General features: G+C 46.1%; 2 protein-coding genes across 2 annotated transcripts; both read left to right on the top strand.

Moving 5' to 3' along the window:
• Positions 1 to 18: 18 nt before the first annotated feature.
• LOC147976799 (uncharacterized) lies at positions 19 to 1,022 on the top strand. Its single transcript, XM_087519055.1, has one exon. It carries the CDS (start codon positions 528 to 530, stop codon positions 804 to 806), a length of 279 nt encoding a protein of 92 aa, XP_087375181.1. The 5' UTR covers positions 19 to 527; the 3' UTR covers positions 807 to 1,022.
• A 6,524-nt stretch (positions 1,023 to 7,546) lies between these two features.
• LOC125554302 (uncharacterized) lies at positions 7,547 to 8,274 on the top strand. Its single transcript, XM_048717878.2, has one exon. It carries the CDS (start codon positions 7,823 to 7,825, stop codon positions 8,099 to 8,101), a length of 279 nt encoding a protein of 92 aa, XP_048573835.1. The 5' UTR covers positions 7,547 to 7,822; the 3' UTR covers positions 8,102 to 8,274.
• The last annotated feature ends 12,222 nt before the right edge of the window (positions 8,275 to 20,496 follow it).

Below are 20,496 nucleotides of genomic sequence, written 5' to 3'. Positions count from 1 at the left end.
GAAAATGCTATGGAACCCACCGGTGTATCGAGAAGAGGAGAGGTTTGGATATTGCCGCTGTCGCTGATGCTGCTATGGGGTGTGGGCGGCGAGCTGGAGTTATATAGGACAGGAGCATAGCATGCGCTTGTTTCTTGAGGAGAAAGCAAAGCTCGCGGCTTGGAGCAGGGTGCAAGGATAGAAACAGAGACACAGAAGTAGCTCCCGTTCCGTCTGCACCCGGGAAAGGAAATCATCGTGATCCGAACTCCGAAGTGGCCGTTAGTTATATCCAATCCAATCCAAGAAGGTTGGTTAACGGGGCGCTCTCTTTCTCTTCCTCTTGTTCGGTTCGGTTTCTGTTTCTGTTTCCTTCTTTCTTTGCCCCTAGTCCAAGACGGCCAGCGCCCCCTCCCCTCCCCTGCATATAAGCAGGCACGATCCCGCAGCCCCATGGCCTCCAAAGCAACGCAAGCACAAGCAGCGACATCGTCTTCTCATCTTCACGTAGATACAGACAAGTTTTTGATCTCGCTTTTCGGGGCCTGATGGAGAACAAGGGGGCGGCTGCGCCGGCGGTGCCGGAGAAGGAGGCGCAGGCGGTGGCGGCGACGTCGTGCTTCAAGAGGACGGTGGGCGAGGACGCGTCGCTGTTGGAGCTGGCCAAGGACCAGTACCGGCAGTTCGCGGAGGCGCAGGGTCGGGACCACTGGGAGTGCATCAAGAACAAGGTCAGCTCCATGTTCGCCGACCCCATCTTCGGCGGCTTCAAGCCCGACTCCACCGCCAACACGCCGCCGCCGCCGCCGTCTGTCGAGTCGCAGTAGATTGTCGTCGTTCGTTCGCCTGCCGTCGTCCGTCTAGATGACCTATATACCGTTGCTACTTTATTATGAGGATCACGGGCATTGTTTTTAGTTGTGGGGAACTTCTATCCTCAACTCGAGGAGCTGTATATTGTGGATTTTGAGTTTATTAAATTCTTCAAGTGATTATCTCGAAGAAGAGCACCTTTTTTTTCTTTCTCAATGTGATTTTTTGCTATATATCTTGTTTTCATGCTGGTTGTGATGCTGGATTTTAGGAATTTCGTGGTATTATGTTTTATTTTCTACTTCTTGAATATGTTAGTGCTCCTTATATGGCTCGATTCAGAAAAAAATACTGGATTTTTTTAGTGGATCTGGATCCTTGTGAAATCCTAAGTTTTGCACTTTATTTTAAAAGAAACTTCTCATCCACCCAAATCTCTTTACAAATGAATTGCTTTTCATGTGGTTCTCTAATAATCCTAGTCTTAACCCATAGTGTTAAAAGAGGACGTATATGTTTTGCCAGACCTGGACAAATCGCTGAAAACGGTGCCTCGCTTGAGTTTCGTCCCAGGAACCAATAAGAATCCAACGAAAATGCATCACCTCACATGGTTTAACGATATATAATCACTTGTAGAGGGTGCCATTGTTTCCCAGACAAAATGGAAGTCCACAATTGTAAGGTCGTCCCCAACAATGCTGCTTCACCTACCACAAAACCAAATCCTAACTACTCGCATCATGATCCTCAAGGCAAGTAAAACAACTTCCAGGAGACGAAACGAACCCAGATGATCTCGACATTAATAAACGTTAGCATAGATTTAGATACACTCAGAGGGTGTTTGTTTTCAGGAACTTATTGGTTTAGAGATTTAAAAAAGTCCTGTCCCATCTAAACCAAACAGGAGGGACTTTATAGGGACTTAAAGTGGGCATTTGGGACTTATGAAATAAGACTCTCAAGGAGGGACTTATAGTTGTAATTGTTGGCTGCATAAAAACCTCCTCACGCAACTCGCCATTGAGAAAAGCGTTCTGAACATCAAGTTGAGAGATAGACCACTGACGAACAGAAGCCACGGCAAGAAGAGTGCGGACAGTGGTCATGTGGGCCACAGGAGCGAATGTCTCATCATAATCTCACCCCTGCTCCTGCTGAAAACCACGGGCCACAAGACAAGCTTTGTAGCGCTCAAGAGAACCATCGAAGCAAGTCTTAATCTTGTAGACCCACTTGCAGGTGATGGGACGGACACCGGAAGGAAGGGGAACCAGATCCCATGTGCCAGAGTGCTCAAGAGCAGCAAGCTCTTCAGCCATCGCAAGCTGCCATTCGGGCTAAGTCATGGCAGTCCGATAGGAAGTGGGCCCAGCAATAACAGAGAGACCGTACCGATCAGGGGAGTAGCGATCAGGCGGGGGGCGAGGCCGAGCACGGAGGTTGTGAACCGGGGGAGGCGTGAGAGGAGGTGCACCAGAGGTGGAAGGCTCGTCAGAGGAGACATCCTCAGTACGAGATCGGCGAGTATAGTGGAGAGGAAACGGTGAGAGAGGGCGACGGACTGGAGATGATGGTGGAGAAGTGGAGGAGGAGGATGGACAAGACGGGGTCGGTGGTGAATTTGAAGGAATGAGAGGTACCGGAGGAAGAGGTGACACATGAGGCACATAGCAGGATGCATCAGGAAGGAGAAGGAAAGAAATGTCGTCCACAGATAGACTCGAGGAAGAAGAACATGGGTAGTAAGAACGAGACTCATCAAAAGTCACATCACGTGAGATGTGCAAGCGACGACCCACTGGATCCCAGTATCGATATCCCTTGTGCTCATCATTGTAGCCAAGGAAAACACACTCAACCAACTGAGCAGTCAGTTTGGTGCGTTCTCGGGGGGCAAGAAGAACGAAGCACACGCATCCAAACATACGAAGAGCTGAGTAGTCAGGAGAGCGACCAGTGAGACACTCCATAGGAATGCCACCCTGCAGAGCAGAAGATGGCTGAATGTTGATGAGATAGGTGGATGTGGAAACAACCTCGGCCCAAAAGTGGGGTGGAAGGGAAGCAGCAATCATCAGCGCACGAGCCGTCTCAAGCAAATGACGATGCTTTCGTTCGGCAACGCCATTCTGAGCATGAGCACCAGGACAAGAGAACTGGGCAAGAGTACCCTGTTCCGCGAGAAAACCACGCAACAACTGAGAGATATATTCTTCAGCGGAGTCAGCACGAAAAGTATGAATGGGCGTGGCAAACTGGGTGTGAACCATGGCAGCAAAACGTTTGTATATAGGGAGAACCTCGCTATGAGATTTCATGAAGTAGAGCCAAGTGTAGCGAGAGAAATTATCAATAAACAAAACATAGTAGCGATGACCACCTTTCGAATCAAAGGGAGCAGGACCCCAGACATCAGAATGAACTAAGTCAAAAAGACGCTGAGATACAGATTCACTAGTAGGATAAGGTAACTGAGTCTGTTTGCCAACTCTGCAACCATTACAATGTAAGGAGACATCTCCAGATACAGACCCTAAGAGGCCCTGACGAACTAACGAAGACAAGCGAGAGCCACAGATGTGACCAAGGCGATGATGCCACTGCTGGAAGGACGCAGATGAAGAGGCAGCAAGAGCATGAGAGCTGGCAGAAGTGGTGGTAGCGGAAGGAACACAAAGCCAGTCAACCTCCCAAAGGCCCGCTGACTCACGGTGCCGGGGGCCAGCACCAACCAAAGCCTTGGTGCGACGATCCTGAATGGAGCAAGAGTCGGTATCAAGAATGACACGACAACCAGAATCAGTAAGTTGGGCAGCGGAAAAAAAGATTCATGGTAAGGCGAGGAACATGTGAAACACTCGGAACAGAAAAAGATGGAGTGAAAAGAATACCACGACTAGCAACAGGAAGAGAGGCGCCATCAGCAGTAAGAACATTAACAGGCGAATCAAGAGGTCAGAGAGAAGACAACGTGGAAAAATCAGAAGACATATGAAAAAAGGCTCCAGAATCCAGAATCCACGAAGATGTACCTGACTGTGTAGATGCCGGTGATGGTGAGGAAGGGGATGCAGTCACAGCAGCAGTAGAAGTAGTCGACGAGGAGCCTGAGGAAGCAAGAAGACGCTTGAGGCGAACAATGTCCGGGTCAATGAGTGACAGAGTCGAGGAAGACACAGGAGTCCCGCTGAAGGAGGGGCGCCTCTGGTCTCGCTTCTTCTGGAGACAATCAGACTCTGGGTGACCTGGCCGGGAGCAGTAACCACAGACAGTGTCACATCGCGACATGCCCTTCTCAGCATAAGGAGGACGGCTCACCCCTCCTGGAGGAGTAGGCAGGAGAGGCGGAGCAGTGAGGCGAGCAGACGAGGCAGGAGCCCGAGCGGTCAGTACTGACGGAACCAGAAGCAACCCAGCAGAGCGAAGCCGGGTCTCCTCAGCACGAAGCTCGGCAAGTATCTCTGAGATAGGAACACGACCACGAGCAAGCAAGTGAGCACGGCGAGGCTCAAACTTAGACCGGAGGCGAGATAAGAACTCATGGACCCGCTGAAACTCCAGATCAGACCGAGTAGTCTGACAGCAACGACATGTTCCACAAACAACTGTCCGAAGAGAGTCAAGCTGGCACTAGATGGCAGAGCACTGTGAATAGAACTCATCAACAGAAGAATCACCTTGCTGAAGTGCGTGCTCCTGACGCACCACAAATAGGTAGAGAGCATCACCAGAGGGCTGATAGCGCTGACAGAGATAAGACCACATCGCTGCAACTGTGCCAAGTCCCGTGAACTCGGAAGCAAACTGAGGGAGGACACTCGCAGTGAGAACAGCAGCAGCTCGAGCATCATCATTGCACCACTGAGTGTAAGCAGGCGGATCATCCCGGTACACAGAGAGCATCAGAATAAGCGGATACCTGCTGATCATAAGCATCAACCGCAGCATCATCCAGAGCCTTGGCAGCATCCTGGTCAGCCTGAGAAGCATCAGCAGCAAGGACCGGCGGCACCAGTGGGATTGGGGCCACGGGCGCAACAGGGCATGGCGGACAGGGGACCTCGCCAGAAAGAACACCCCACAGAAGAAGATCACGCATATGAATGCGCATGAAGCCTGCAAACTCGGCATAGTTGGTGCCATCAAAGATCACCGAGCATCGAGGAACAGCCACATAGCCTGAAGATGACATACTAAGATATCCCCCTTTTTATCTCTCTCTCCTTTTTTTTGGTCAACAAATAGAAGGGACCCGATCTAGATCGGGCCAAGGCGCACACGAGCACAAAACGCGAGCAGACGTGCCTCTCGATCCAGAAGCAGAGCGAGGCAAGAGGGCAGTGGCGACGTCCAGCCGGTCGATCCAGAAGTAGAGATCGAGCCGGAGGGAGGCAACAGGGCGCAAGCCAGGAGGCTGCGGGGTGCGGGCCGGGCGCTGTTGGGGAACATAGTAATTTCAAAAAATTTCCTACGCACACGCAAGATCATGGTGATGCACAGCAACGAGAGGGGAGAGTGTTGTCTACATACCCTCGTAGATCGGAAGGGGAAGCGTTATAACAATGCGGTTGATGTAGTCGTACGTCTTCATGGCCTGACCGATCAAGTACCGAAACTACGACACCTCCGAGTTTTTGCACACGTTCAGCTCGATGACGATCCCCGGACTCTGATCTAGCTGTATTTTTTTTCTTTCTCAATGTGATTTTTGCTATATCTTGTTTTGATGCTGGTTTTGATGCTCGATTATAGGAATTTCGTGGTATTATGTTTCTTTTCTACTTCTTGAATATGTTAGTGCTCCTTATATGGCTCGATTCAGAGAAAATTACTGGATTTTTTCAGAGGATCTGGATCCTTGTGAAATCCTAAGTTTTGCACTTTATTTTGAAAGAAAATTCTCATCCATCCAAATCTCTTTACAAATGAATTGCTTTTCCTGCGGTTCTCTAATAATCCTAGTGTTAACCCATAGTGTTAAAAGAGGACGTATATGTTTTGCCAGACCTGAAAAATCGCTGAATACGGTGGTGCCTCGCTTGAGTTTCGTCCCAAGAAGCAATAAGAATCCAACGAAAATGCATCACCTCAGACTGTTTAACGATATATAATCATTTGTAGAGGGTGCCATTGTTTCCCAGACAAAATGGAGGTCTGCAATTGTAAGGTCGTCCCCAACAATGCTGCTTCACCTGCCACAAAACCAAATCCTAACTACTCGCATCATGATCCTCGAGACAAGTAAAACAACTTCCAGGAGATGAAACGAACCAAGGTGATCTCGACATTAATAAACATTAGCATAGATTTAGATACACTCAACTAAGGCCATTTCAAACCAAAAACCGATCCCCTAAAAAATAGAGGATCCGGCCAAGTAAACCTTAGTGGACTAAGTTTTGGTAAACATAAATTTGCAAGAATTCAACTGAAATTTGCATACATTTAAACATAAGTTCAACCTAGTCTTGACAATTGAACATTAAACATAAATTCAAACTTAAACTACACTAAACTTAAACTAAATTAGACTACTCATCATCATGGGCCATAGTGGAGGTTGAGGCAATCTTTACTCGACATGCCACCACCGGTAACATTCTTCACGAAGATGGCCGCTCTGCCTCTACGAGTTCGGGTGCTCCCGGCGGAGGTCCGGCATGTACCCTTGTCTGCGACCTCTGTTGCAAGGTGCTCCCTCGCCTCCCGGTTCCCTCGAGCCGTCGCCGGATCCACCACACCTGGCGTCAACGGGACGAGGTGGGCAGGCGCCGTCCCAAAAGGGAAATTGAGCCTCGCGGCGGAGTCGTGGAACTGGACTTGCCACCGGTCGTATTCGAGCGCCATCATGTGGAACGACTCGATCCACTTCCTCTTGTGGGTCTCCCGGTCGGTGATCTCCGCCATTCATGTTCCCCACGTGCACTGCCGGATGCCGATGTATGTCCTATGCGGCTCCCGCTATGGAGGGGGGGGGGGGGGAGTCGGCGAACCGAGTGGGGGCCGAAGCATCGACCGTGCAGTGACGGCTAGAGGATGCGCCTCTTGAAGGCGAACCACGGGCGTGACAGTGCGGATCCGCGCTGCAGATTGACGGCGGGGACCTCCGGCCACCGCGTCCGGCCATTGGAAGGAGGGGGAGGCGGCGAACGACAAGGGAGGCGCCAGCGGCGGGGCGGAGGGGAGGAGGAGGGGAAGAGAGAGTGTGATATCTTTTACTCGGCCGGCAAGCGGTGAAGTAAATATAGGGAGAACCGCGGCGGCCGAGGATAATTTATCCTCCTATGAGGCCAATTGGGGATCGGTTAGGTCCTGGTTAAAGAAGTAAAACCAGAAGTTTACTACTCTACCAATTATTGGGTACTAGTTAGGTCCCGGTTAGAGGAGTGGAAGCAGAATTTTACTTCTCTAATCGGCTATTGGGAACCGGTTAGAAATGACCTGAGGAGCATAGTATTAGACTAGATATTCTCGCAAAAAAAGAGATTAGTTTAGATACATGACTCAACTAAGGGAGATTTCGGCATCATCGCATCGATAAAACTTTATCAAGGCGACTACACACATAAGTGAACTGACTGAGAAAAAGAACTTTTACCCCCGAATCTATCTCTACTTCCTAGACTACACTTGGCACATTGGTAGCGAAGGGGATTAAAACAAGGAAGGAACAGAGAGAAGGAGTAGTTCCCGTTCCCGTTTGCACTTGGGAAATCATCATCTCATCGGAGAAGAGAAGAAAAGTGTCCGTTTTTACTTGTGATCCAGTCCAGTCCAAAGCTAAGAATCCGTGTTTACTTCTGCCATGGTGATGATCCGGACTCGTAGTTTCTCGTGTGGTCGACTTGTGTTCTTATCCAATTATTATTTCCACTCGGACCCTTCTTCCTCCTCAAGATAGGCCGACCTCCCCTGCATATAAGTAGCCACGCCCCCTGGCCACCAAACCAACGCAACCGCAACCATCAACATCGTCTTCTTCTCTTCACGTAGACAAGTTTTCAATCTCAGTTTTTAGTTCTTCATGGAGAACAAGGGGGCGGCTGCGCCGGCGGCGCCAGAGAAGGAGGAGGCGCAGGCGGCGGCGGCGGCGACGTCGTGCTTCAAGAGGACGGTGGGCGAGGACGCGTCGCTGTTGGAGCTGGCCAAGGACCAGTACCGGCAGTTCGCGGAGGCGCAGGGTCGGGACCACTGGGAGTGCCTCAAGAACAAGGTCAGCTCCATGTTCGCCGACCCCATCTTCGGCGGCCTCAAGCCCGACTCCACCGCCAACACGCCGCCGCCGTCCGTCGAGTCGCAGTAGATCGTCGTCGTTCGTTCGCCTGCCGCGGTTCGTCCTGCAGTATATCGTTGCAACTTTATTATGAGGATCATGGGCCTTGTTTTTAGCTGTGGGGAACTTGTATTTGTATCGTCGTATTAAACTCGAGGAACTATATATTGTGGATTTTGAGTTTAATTGAATTAGTCAAGTGATTATCTCGAAGAGGAGCTATATCTTGTCTACATGATTCTTTGTTTTGATGCTTGATCCATAGGAATTTTGTGGTATGATGTTTTTTCTACTTCTTGAAAATATGATCAGTGCTCCCTTCTTATAGGGCTCGATTCAGAGAAAATTACTGGATTCTTTTAGAGGATCTGGATCCTTGTGAAAATTCACTTTGTTTTAAAAGAAAATTCTCATCCACACAGTTTTTCCTGTGGTTCTCCAGTGTTGAAAGAGGACGTATGTCACTCCAATGCTATGTGTTTCCCAGACCTGAGAAAAATCATGTTGAATACACGGTGCCTCGCACGAGTTTCGTACGTCCCAGGCAAAGCAGCAACAAGAATCCAACGAAAACGCAACACCTGAGACTGTTTAACGATATCACTTGTAGCGACAAAAAGGTAGGCCTGCAATTGGAAGGTCGTCCCCAACAATGCTGCTTCACCTAGCACAAAACCAAATCCTAACTACTCGCATCATGATGATCCTTCAGACAAGTTGAGCTCCAAAACACTACTTCCAGCAAACAAAACAAGATGATCTCGACGAACGGTAGCAAAGATTAGTTTAGGGAGCATGATTACATTAGATCATAATTTAAAAAACCAGACCGGACCGGCGATCCCAGTGGTTTTTAAGCAAATCAGACCGTTCAAGCAATCGAACCGGAAAAAACCGTTTGAACCGGGCGGTTCAAAAAAAAACCCAGACAATTTGATGTCATTTTCAGAAAAGCCTCTCAATCGACTTGTTTTCGTGTGAACAAGGTGAGGGTGGAATCAAAAAAGAAAAGAAAAACCCTCTTTTGATAGGGTTTCGGCCGAATTGGGACTCTCGATTTTGTCCAATCGTGTGTGCCGCCACCACCATTGCTTGGCGCCGCAACGCACAACAACGCCGCCTCTCTCTCGCTGCTCCATGTGGCAGCACCAGGCCACCAGCTCGCGTCGCCACTCACGCTCCCACCGTCTTGCGCCACCTCCGTTGATAGCTGGGGAGAAGGGTTGCTGCTGTCTGGTCGAACTTGTTTGTCCAACTCCAATCTCCCTCCGCTGCATTTAAATCGACCAGGCCTTCCTCCGGTCCAGAGTCCAGACCAGGAGCAGCCGAGCAGGAGCTCTCCAGAGCTCTACCTTTGTTACCACTTGATTTTGATGTTGCTTACTGCAACTACTTGATGTCGTTTAATTACCTTGGTAAATGCTAGTGCGCATAGTTTGCAGCTCTTGTACCAATGTATGCGCTGGAGGTGTGGTTTGTACTCCCCCTATTCCTAAATATTTGTCTTTTTAAATATTTCAACAAGTGACTACATACAAAACAAAATGAGTGAATCTACACTCTAAAATATGTCTATATACATCCGTATGTGGTAACTATTTGAAATCTCTAAAATAACAAATATTTAAGAACGGAGGGAGTACCAGACTAATCCTGCATGCAAGGTCTGTCCCAGCCCATGTGCGTCCACCTGCTGTGCTCCCCGTGATTTTAGTCAAGGATGAATTCGTCCAAGCAAGGCTCAGGCTGCATATACGCACTACATAGCGGAATTTTGGCAAAAAACTAATACACACTACAAAAGGGAATGGAGGAAGTACTACATTACTATGTGGAACGCAGCCCGAACGTGTTTTGTGCCTTGGATCATTAGCACGAATCTTGGAGCAAGGTGATTAGCCACATCAGGTTCTTTTCTCGTTCAGGAAAAACGCACATCGCCGCGAACGGCGTCCCCTACCCCACTCCGCTGCCCCCCCCCCCCCCCCCCCCCCCCACCCCCACCCCGGAGAACCGATTATAAGCCCCCCTAGTTCATCTGCCTTTGTGCCTTTGCTCACACACCCCTTTCTTTGTCTGCCTTGCTTATGAGCCCCCTTGTTTGATTTGCCTCTTGATTATAAGCCCCTTTTGCACGTTTAAGCATTAATTCACCACCTGATTCCGAATAAGTTGTTATATAGATGAACAAAAGACTGAAATATTCTCCCTTATCTTCTCTTCACGGGATTTGGCTGCGGATCCTCTGGTCTGTTTGGGGGCGACGAAAGCCACAAGAGGAGGGGGTCGAGTCGGGGCGCACGGAGAGAGAGAGCTGGATTCAGTCGGGGACGGGCAATGGCGGTGGAGGCAGCACGGAGGGAGAAGCCGTAGTGGCGCTGGAGGCATCAAGGAGGATCCGGCCTTCCCCCGCATGCACGGATGTCGTTGAGCTTCACGGGAATGGCAGTGGAAGAGCTTGGGCAGGGGCTGCCGTCGGGAGGAGCTTGAGCTGGGGTTGCCGATAGAAGAAGCACGAGCGGGACGTTTAGGTCCCTCGTGGGAGGCTTGACCGAGGTGTAGGGACGACCGCACAGAGGTTGTCCAGCTCATGGGAATGGCATCAGTGCACGCAGAGGGGTGAGAACTCTCAGAGAATCGTTGTTAGTTGCTTAATGATCCAACTAAACATGAAAAGGGGGCTATGGTCAATGTTGAGTATAATGTTTATTAGGAAAGACGAGATAGATTAGGATTTGTTCTGGCTTGTTTTGTACTCCAACTAGATCATTGTACTCATATATATATATATATATATATATATATATATATATATATATATATATATATATATATATATATATATATGCCCACGAGGCTCAAGCAATACAATGAACTATTCCACCAATCCTCTTTCTTCCTTCTAACATGGTATCTATCGCAAGTTGATCCTAAACCCTAATTGCCGCCGCTTCCGCACTACCGCGCCGCCCTTGGGGCGGTCGGCCTCCACGACCGCCGCCGGGGGCCGCGCCGCCCTTACCTAGGGTTCGTCCGCCGGCCGTGTTAACCGGCTGCCCTAGAGAGTCTTTTTCCCGAGCCCTTACTCCGGGGTTTTCTCTCTCCCGCCGGTCATCTTGATCGGCGTTTTCTTTTTGGTTTTCCGATCTTTACTTGATCGGTTTGCGTCGCCCGCCGCCGCCATCGACACCCCGCGTCTCTACTCCGACACCGGCGCGACCGGCCGGCTGCTTCACTGACCCGGCGGCCTCACGCGACAGGCGGCCCCTCAAGATCGTCGTCCGCGCGCCGGCCTGCCCGTCGCCTTGCGTCGGCCATCACTGCCCTGCTCCGACCGGGACACCCATGTCGCCTATACCCGGCGGCCTCGCGCCATGCGGCGGCCAATCATAGCCGCCCGCCGTCGCCGGCTTCATCTCGGACTCCGTCGCCACCCCGTCTCCACCGAGCGGTGTCCCCGACCACGCACGCGATCGGATTGATCACCCGCCCGCCACCATGATCCGCCCCATCTACGTCGTGCGACCGACCTGGCCCGTCGGTTGCGCGCGCCACCGCAGGCCCCGTGAAGACTGTCCCAAGTTCAGCGTGCCCCTCTACCGATCGAGCAACGGGCTGCCGCTGCGTCGCCCCATCAGGCTGCAGCGCCGCCGCCCCGTGGTTTTCTCCCGGCTGCACCTACCCACGTCACCACTGCATTGCCCCTTCGGGCCGTAGTGCCGCGGCCCGCGGTCCACCGCCGCCCAGGGGCCTGATAACCCACAAGTATAGGGGATCGCAACAGTTTTCGAGGGTAGAGTATTCAGCCCAAATTTATTGATTCGACACAAGGGGAGCCAAAGAATATTCTCAAGTATTAGCAGCTGAGTTGTCAATTCAACCACACCTGGAAACTTAATATCTGCAGCAAAGTGTTTAGTAGCAAAGTAATATGATAGTAGAGGTAACAGTGGTAAAAGGTAATGGTAACAAAAGTAATATTTTTGGTATTTTGTAGTGATGATAACAATAGCAACGGAAAAGTAAATAAGTGAGAACAATATATGGAAAGCTCGTAGGCAATTGATCGGTGATAGAGAATTATGCCGGATGCGGTTCATCATGTAACAGTCATAGCCTAGGGTGACACAGAACTAGCTTCAGTTCATCAATGTAATGTAGGCATGTATTCCGAATATAGTCATACGTGCTTATGGAAAAGAACTTGCATGACATCTTTTGTCCTACCCTCCCGTGGCAGCGGGGTCCTATTGGAAACTAAGGGATATTAAGGCCTCCTTTTAATAGAGTATCGGACCAAAACATTAACACATAGTGAATACATGAACTCCTCAAACTACGGTCATCACCGGGAGTGGTCCCGATTATTGTCACTTAGGGGTTGCCGGATCATAACACATAGTAGGTGACTATAGACTTGCAAGATAGGATCAAGAACTCTCATATATTGATGAAAACATAATAGGTTCAGATCTGAAATCATGGCACTCGGGCCCTAGTGACAAGCATTAAGCATAGCAAAGTCATAGCAACATCAATCTCAGAACATAGTGGATGCTAGGGATCAAACCCTAACAAAACTAACTCGATTACATGATAAATCTCATCCAACCCATCACCGTCCAGCAAGCCTATGATGGAATTACTCACGCACAGCGGTGAGCATCATGAAATTGGTGATGGAGGATGGTTGATGATGACGATGGCGACGGATTCCCCTCTCTGGAGCCCCGAACGGACTCCAGATCAGCCCTCCCGAGAGAGTTTAGGGCTTGGCGGTGGCTCCATATCGTAAAACGTGATGAATCCTTCTCCCTGGTTTTTTTTCTCCCCAAAAGTGAATATATGGAGTCAGGGTTGAGGTCGGTGGAGCGTCAGGGGGCCCACGAGGCAGGGGGCGCGCCCCCACCCTCGTGGACAGGTGGAGGCCCCCTGACGTGGATCTTCCTTCCAGTATTTTTTATATATTCCAAAACAATTCTCCGTTGATTTTCAGGTCATTCCGAGAACTTTTATTTCTGCACAAAAATAACACCATGACAATTCTGCTGAAAACAACGTCAGTCCGGGTTAGTTCCATTCAAGTCATGCAAGTTAGAGTCCAAAACAAGGGCAAAAGTGTTTGTAAAAGTAGATACGACAGAGACGTATCAACTCCCCCAAGCTTAAACCTTTGCTTGTCCTCAAGCAATTCAGTTGATAAACTAAAAGTGATAAAGAAAAACTTTTACAAACTCTGTTTGCTCTTGTTGTTGTAAATATGTCAAGCCAGCATTCAAGTTTTCAGCAAAGATTATGAACTAACCATATTCACAATAACATTTAGGTCTCATGTTTACTCATATCAATGACATAATCAACTAGCGAGCAAGAATAATAAATCTCGGATAACAACACTTTCTCAAAACAATCATGATATGATATAACAGGGTGGTATCTCGCTAGCCCTTTCTGAGACCGCAAAACATAAATGCAGAGCACCTTTAAAGATCAAGGACTGACTAGACATTGTAATTCATGGTAAAAGAGATCCAGACAAGTCATACTCAATGTAAACTAACAGTAATGGATGCAAATGACAGTGGTGCTCTCCAACTGGTGCTTTTTAATAAGAGGGTGATGACTCAACATAAAAGTAAATAGATAGGCCCTTCGCAGAGGGAAGCAGGGATTTGTAGAGGTGCTAGAGCTCGGTTTCGAAATAGATATGAATAATATTTTGAGCGGCATACTTTCATTGTCAACATAACAACCGAGAGATCGTGATATCTTCCATGCTACACACATTATAGGCGGTTCTCAAACAGAATGGTAACGTTTATACCCCCCCTCCACCAACAAGCATCAATCCATGGCTTGCTCAAAACAATGAGTGCCTCCAACTAACAAGAGTCCCAGGGGAGTTTTGTTTATAGTTATTTTGATTTGATTTGCATAAAGCATGGGACTGGGCATCCCGGTGACCAGCCATTTTCTCGTGAGTGAGGAGCGGAGTCCACTCCTCTTGAGAATAACCCGCCTAACATGGAAGATACCGACATCCCTAGTTGATACATGAGCTATTCAAGCATACAAAACAGAATGTTTATTTTAAGGTTTAGAGTTTGGCACATAAAAATTTACTTGGAACGGCAGGTAGATACCGTATATAGGTAGGTATGATGGATGATAACCCACAAGTATAGGGGATCGCAACAGTTTTCGAGGGTAGAGTATTCAACCCAAATTTATTGATTCGGCACAAGGGGAGCCAAAGAATATTCTCAAGTATTAGCAGCTGAGTTGTCAATTCAACCACACCTGGAAACTTAATATCTGCAGCAAAGTGTTTAGTAGCAAAGTAATATGATAGTGGTGATAACGGTAACAAAAGGTAACAGTAGTAAAAACAATGTTTTTGGTATTTTGTAGTGGTGATAGCAATAGCAACAGGAAAGTAAATAAGCGAAGAACAATATGTGGAAAGCTCGTAGGCAATGGATCGGTGATGGAGAATTATGCCGGATGCGGTTCATCATGTAACAGTCATAACCTAGGGTGACACAGAACTAGCTCCAGTTCATCAATGTAATGTAGGCATGTATTCCGAATATAGTCATACGTGCTTATGGAAAAGAACTTGCATGACATATTTTTTCCTACCCTCCCGTGGCAGCGGGGTGATACGTCTCCAACGTATCTATAATTTTTGATTGCTCCATTCTATATTATCTACTATTTTGGTCAATATTGGGCTTTATTATCCACTTTTATATTACTTTTGGGACTAACCTATTAACCGGAGGCCCAGCCCAGATTTGTTGTTTTATGCCTATTTCAGTGTTTCGAAGAAAAGGAATATCAAACGGAGTCGAAACGGAATGAAATCAACTGGAGAAGTTATTTTTGGAAGGAAACTGCTACGTCTTGAGCTTGCGTTGGTTTTCCCCGAAGAGGAAGGGATGATGCAGCAGAGTAGCGTAAGTATTTCCCTCAGATTTTGAGAACCAAGGTATCAATCCAGTAGGAGGCCACTCTCAAGTCCCTCGTACCTGCACAAAATGATAGCTACTCGCAACCAACGCGATTAGGGGTTGTCAAGCCCTTCACGGTCACTTACGAGAGTGAGATCTGATAGATAGAATATTTTTGGTATTTTTTGATATAAAGATGCAAAGTAAAAGTAAAGGCAAAGTAAATAGCAAAACAATATTAAAGTGATGGAGATTGATATGATGAGAATAGACCAGGGGGCCATAGGTTTCACTAGTGGCTTCTCTCAAGAGCATAAGTATTCTATGGTGGGTGAACAAATTACTGTTGAGCAATTGATAGAATTGTGCATAATTATGAGAATATCTAGGCATGATCATGTATATAGGCATCACGTCCGTGACAAGTAGATCGAAACGATTCTGCATCTACTACTATTACTCCACTCATCGACCGCTATCCAGCATGCATCTAGAGTATTAAGTTAAAAACAGAGTAACGCCTTAAGCAAGATGACATGATGTAGAGAGATAAATTCATGCAATATGAAATAAACCCCATCTTGTTATCCTCGATGGCAACGATACAATACGTGCCTTGCTGCCCCTTCTGTCACTGGGTAAGGACACCACAAGATCGAACCCAAAGCTAAGCACTTCTCCCATGGCAAGAACTACCAATCTAGTTGGCCAAACCAAACGGATAATTCGAAGAGACTTGCAAAGATAACCAATCATACATAAAAGAATTCAGAGAAGATTCAAATATTATTCATAGATAGACTTGATCATAAACCCACAATTCATCGGTCTCAACAAACACACCGCAAAAAAGAAGATTACATCGAATAGATCTCCACGAGAGAGGGGGAGAACTTTGTATTGAGATTCAAAGAGAGAGAGAAGAAGCCATCTAGCTACTAACTATGGACCCGAAGGTCTGAGGTAAACTACTCACACTTCATCGGAGATGCTATGATGATGTAGAAGCCCTCCGTGATGACGGCCCTCTTCCGGCGGAGCTCCGGAACAGGCCCCAAGATGGGATCTCGTGGCTACAGAAAGTTGCGGCGGTGGAATTAGGTTTTTGGCTCCTGTTGTGATCGTTTGGGGGTACGTGTGTATATATAGGAGGAAGAAGTACGCCGGAGGAGCAACGAGGGGCCCACGAGGCAGGGGGGCGTGCCCTAGGGGGGGCGCCCCCCACCCTCGTGACCGCCTCTTTTGTTCCTTGGAGCAGGGTCCAAGTCTCCTGGATCACGTTCGGTGAGAAAATGACGTTCCCGAAGATTTTATTCCGTTTGGACTCCGTTTGATATTCCGTTTCTTCGAAACACTGAAATAGGCAAAAAACAGCAATTCTGGGCTGGGCCTCCGGTAATAGGTTAGTCCCAAAAATAATATAAAAGTGGAAAATAAAACCCAATATAGTCCAAAACAGTAGATAATATAGCATGGAGCAATCGAAAATTATAGATACGTTGGAGACGTATCAGGCATCCCCAAGCTTAATTCCTGCTCGTCCTCGAGTAGGTAAATGATAAAAAGAGAATTTTTGATGCGGAGTGCTACTTGGCATAATTTCAATGCAAATCTTTATTAATTGTGGTATGAATATTCAGATTAGAAAGATTCAAGACAAAGGTTTATATTGACATAGAAAATAATAATACTTCAAGCATACTAACAAAGCAATTATGTCTTCTCAAAATAACATGGCTAAAGAAAGTTATCCCTACAAAATCATATAGTCTGGCTATGCTCCATCTTCCCCACACAAAGTATTTAAATCATGCACAACCCCGATGACAAACCAAGCAATTGTTTCATACTCTAACTTTTTCAAAAGTTTTTCAATCTTCACGCAATACATGAGCGTGAGCCATGGATATAGCACTATAGGTAGAATAGAATGGTGGTTGTGGAGAAGACAAAAAGGGAGAAGATAGTCTCACATCAACTAGGCGTATCAACGGGCTATGGAGATGCCCATTAATAGATATCAATGTGAGTGAGTAGGGATTGCCATGCAACGGATGCACTAGAGCTATAAATATATGAAAGCTCAACAAAGGAAACTAGTGGGTGTGCACCCAACTTGCTTGCTCATGAAGACCAAGGGCAATTTGAGGAAGCCCATCATTGGAATATACAAGCCAAGTTCTATAATGAAAGATTCCCACTAGTATATGAAAGTGATAACATGAGAGACTCTCTACTATGAAGATCATGGTGCTACTTTGAAGCACAAGTGTGGTAAAAGGATAGTAACATTGTCCCTTCTCTCTTTTTCTCTCATTTTTATATTTTTTATACGGCCTTTCTCTTTTTTTATGGCCTTTCTCTTTTTTTTATTTGGGCTTCTTTGGCCTATTTTTTATCATTATTTTTCGTCCGGAGTCTCATCCCGACTTGTGGGGGAATCATAGTCTCCCTCATTCTTTCCTCACTGGGACAATGCTCTAAAATGATGATCATCACAATTTTATTTTTCTTACAACTCAACAATTACAACTCGATACTTAGAACACAATATGACTCTATGTGAATGCATCCGGCGGTGTACCAGGATATGCAATATGACAATGATGAATGTGTCATGATGAACTAGATGGTGGAAAGTTGCATGGCAATATATCTCAGAATGACTATGGAAATGCCATAATAGGTAGGTATGGTGGCTGTTTTGAGGAAGGTATATGGTAGGTGTATGATACCGGCGAAAGTTGCGCGGTATTAGAGAGGCTGGCAAAGGTGGAAGGGTGAGAGTGCGTATAATCCATGGACTCAACATTAGTCATAAAGAACTCATATACTTATTACAAAAATTTAGAAGCTATCAAAGCAAAGTACTACGCGCATGCTCCTAGGGGGATAGATTGGTAGGAAAAGACCATCGCTCGTCCCCGACCGCCACTCATAAGGAAGACAATCAATAAATAAATCATGCTCCGACTTCATCACATAACGGTTCACCATACGTGCATGCTACGGGAATCACAAACTTCAACACAAGTATTCTTTAAATTCACAACTACTCAACTAGCATGACTTTAATATTATCACCTCCATATCTCAAAACAATTATCATGCTTCAATATTTTCTTAGTATTCAACACACTCAAAAGAAAGTTTCACAAATCTTGAATACCAAGCATATTATTATTAGGCAAATTACCATGCTATTTAAGAGACTCTCAAATTAATTTAAGTGAAGCATGAGAGATCAATAGTTTCTTCAAAACGAATCCACCACCGTGCTCTAAAAGATCTAAGTGAAGCACATAGAGCAAAATTATCTAACTCGAAGGATATAAGTGAAGCACATAGAGCAAAATTATCTAGCTCAAAAGATACAAGTGAAGCACATAGAGCAAAATTATCTATATCAAAAGATATAAGTGAAGCACATAGAGCAAAATTATCTAGCTCAAAAGATATAAGTGAAGCACATAGAGCAAAATTATCTAGCTCAAAAGATATAAGTGAAGCACATAGAGCAAAATTATCTAGCTCAAAAGATATAAGTGAAGCACATAGAGCAAAATTATCTAGCTCAAAAGATATAAGTGAAGCACATAGAGTATTCTATCAAATTTTAATTCATGTATGGCTCTCTCAAAACGTGTGTACAGCAAGGATGATTGTGGTATACTAGCAAACAAATACACAAATAATACAGGACGCTCCAAGCAAAACACATATCATGTTGGTGAATAAAAATATAGCTCCAAGTAAATTACCGATGGAAGTGGACGAAAAGAGGGGATGCCTTCCGGGGCGTCCCCAAGCTTTAACTTTTTGGTGTCCTTGGATTATCTTGGGGGTGCCATGGGCATCCCCAAGCTTAGGATCTTGCCACTCCTTGTTCCAGGATCCATCAAAAGAATTCACCCAAAACTTGAAAACTTCACAACACAAAACTCAAAATAGAAAACTCATGAGCTCCGTTAGCGAAAGAAAACAAAAGACCACTTCAAGGTATTGTAATGAACTCATTCTTTATTTATATTGGTGTTAAACCTACTGTATTACAACTTCTCTATGGATTATAAATTATTTTACTAGCCATAGATTCATCAAAATAAGCAAACAACACACGAAAAACAGAACAGTCTGTAGTAATCTGTAGCTAGCGCAAGATCTGGAACCCCAAAAATTCTAAAATAAATTGCTGGACGTGAGGAATTTATCTATTAATCATCTGCAAAATAATTAACTAAATAGCACTCTTAAAATAAAAATGACAGCAGTTCTCGTGAGCGCTAAAGTTTCTGTTTTTTTACAGAAAGTTCAACAAGACTTTCCCCAAGTCTTCCCAAAGGTTCTACTTGGCACAAACACTAATTAAACACAAAAAACACAAACTAAACAGAGGCTAAATAATTTATTTATTACTAAACAGGAGCAAATAGCAAGTAATAAAAATAAAATTGGGTTGCCTCCCAACAAGCGCTATCGTTTAACGCCCCTAGCTAGGCATAACAAGCAAGAATAGATCTAGGTATTGCCATCTTTGGTAGTAGGAAAGAAAAGAGAAAATTTCCTTTCTATGGCATTTATTCTCCTATTTTGGGAAATCACATGACCATTAATGGATGAAGTAAGACTAAGCACGTTACGGAAATTTGCATCTATACTAGATTTCATCTCTTTAATAATTTCATTTTGATAGAAGCATAAGAGGGTGGTAGATTCAACTTTATCATTCATGGGGTGCCCAAATATAGCTTTCATCTTTTCATAGGTATCTATAGCATCCCCTTCAAGAAAACCTTCTTCAAAAATAGAATCTAGAACTTGTTTGAAAGAAGTAGGTAGTCCAATATAGAAACCTCTTAAATAAACCACAATTTGATATTGTGGTATGTAGCTAGCCCTAATCCTCAATAATCTATCCCAAGCATCTTTTAAAGACTCATCAACTAAATAACGAAAAATTCCAGAGTCATCTTCATCAAGATCATTTAAATTCTCATTAGTAACCCCGGTGGGTCTTTCGATAGCATCATTATTCTTGAGCTTAGAGAGGATAGAGGGGTCATCCAAGGTACTAAGACCCTGGAAAGGACCCTTTGTTCTTTTTGATTCGGCCATGGTAACAGAAAGGCAATCGGAAAGGGAGAGAGGGAGAATAAAACGGCAAGGGTGAATTGGGGGGGAGAGGAAAACGAGAGGCAAATGGCAAATAATGTAATGCGAGAGATAGGGATTGTGATGGGTACTTGGTATATTGACTTTTTGTGTAGACTCCCCGGCAACGGCGCCAGAAATCCTTCTTGCCGCGTCTTGAGCTTGCGTTGGTTTTCCCCGAATAGGAAGGGATGATGCAGCAGAGTAGCGTACGTATTTCCCTCAGTTTTTGAGAATCAGGTATCAATCCAGTAGGAGGCCACGCTCAAGTCCCTCATACCTGCACAAAACGATAGCTACTCGCAACCAACGCGATTAGGG

The sequence above is a fragment of the Triticum urartu genome, chromosome 4A (genome assembly GCF_056163025.1).
Source record: "Triticum urartu cultivar PI428250 chromosome 4A, HENAU_Tu73, whole genome shotgun sequence".
Classification (NCBI taxonomy): domain Eukaryota; kingdom Viridiplantae; phylum Streptophyta; class Magnoliopsida; order Poales; family Poaceae; genus Triticum; species Triticum urartu.
Note: the sequence above shows the minus strand (reverse complement) of the source record. Positions and strands in the feature narration are given on the sequence as shown.

Bases quoted from the DNA above. Each gene is read 5' to 3' on its own strand.
- LOC147976799 (XM_087519055.1), top strand. From the start codon at position 528: ATGGAGAACAAGGGGGCGGCTGCGCCGGCGGTGCCGGAGAAGGAGGCG.
- LOC125554302 (XM_048717878.2), top strand. From the start codon at position 7,823: ATGGAGAACAAGGGGGCGGCTGCGCCGGCGGCGCCAGAGAAGGAGGAG.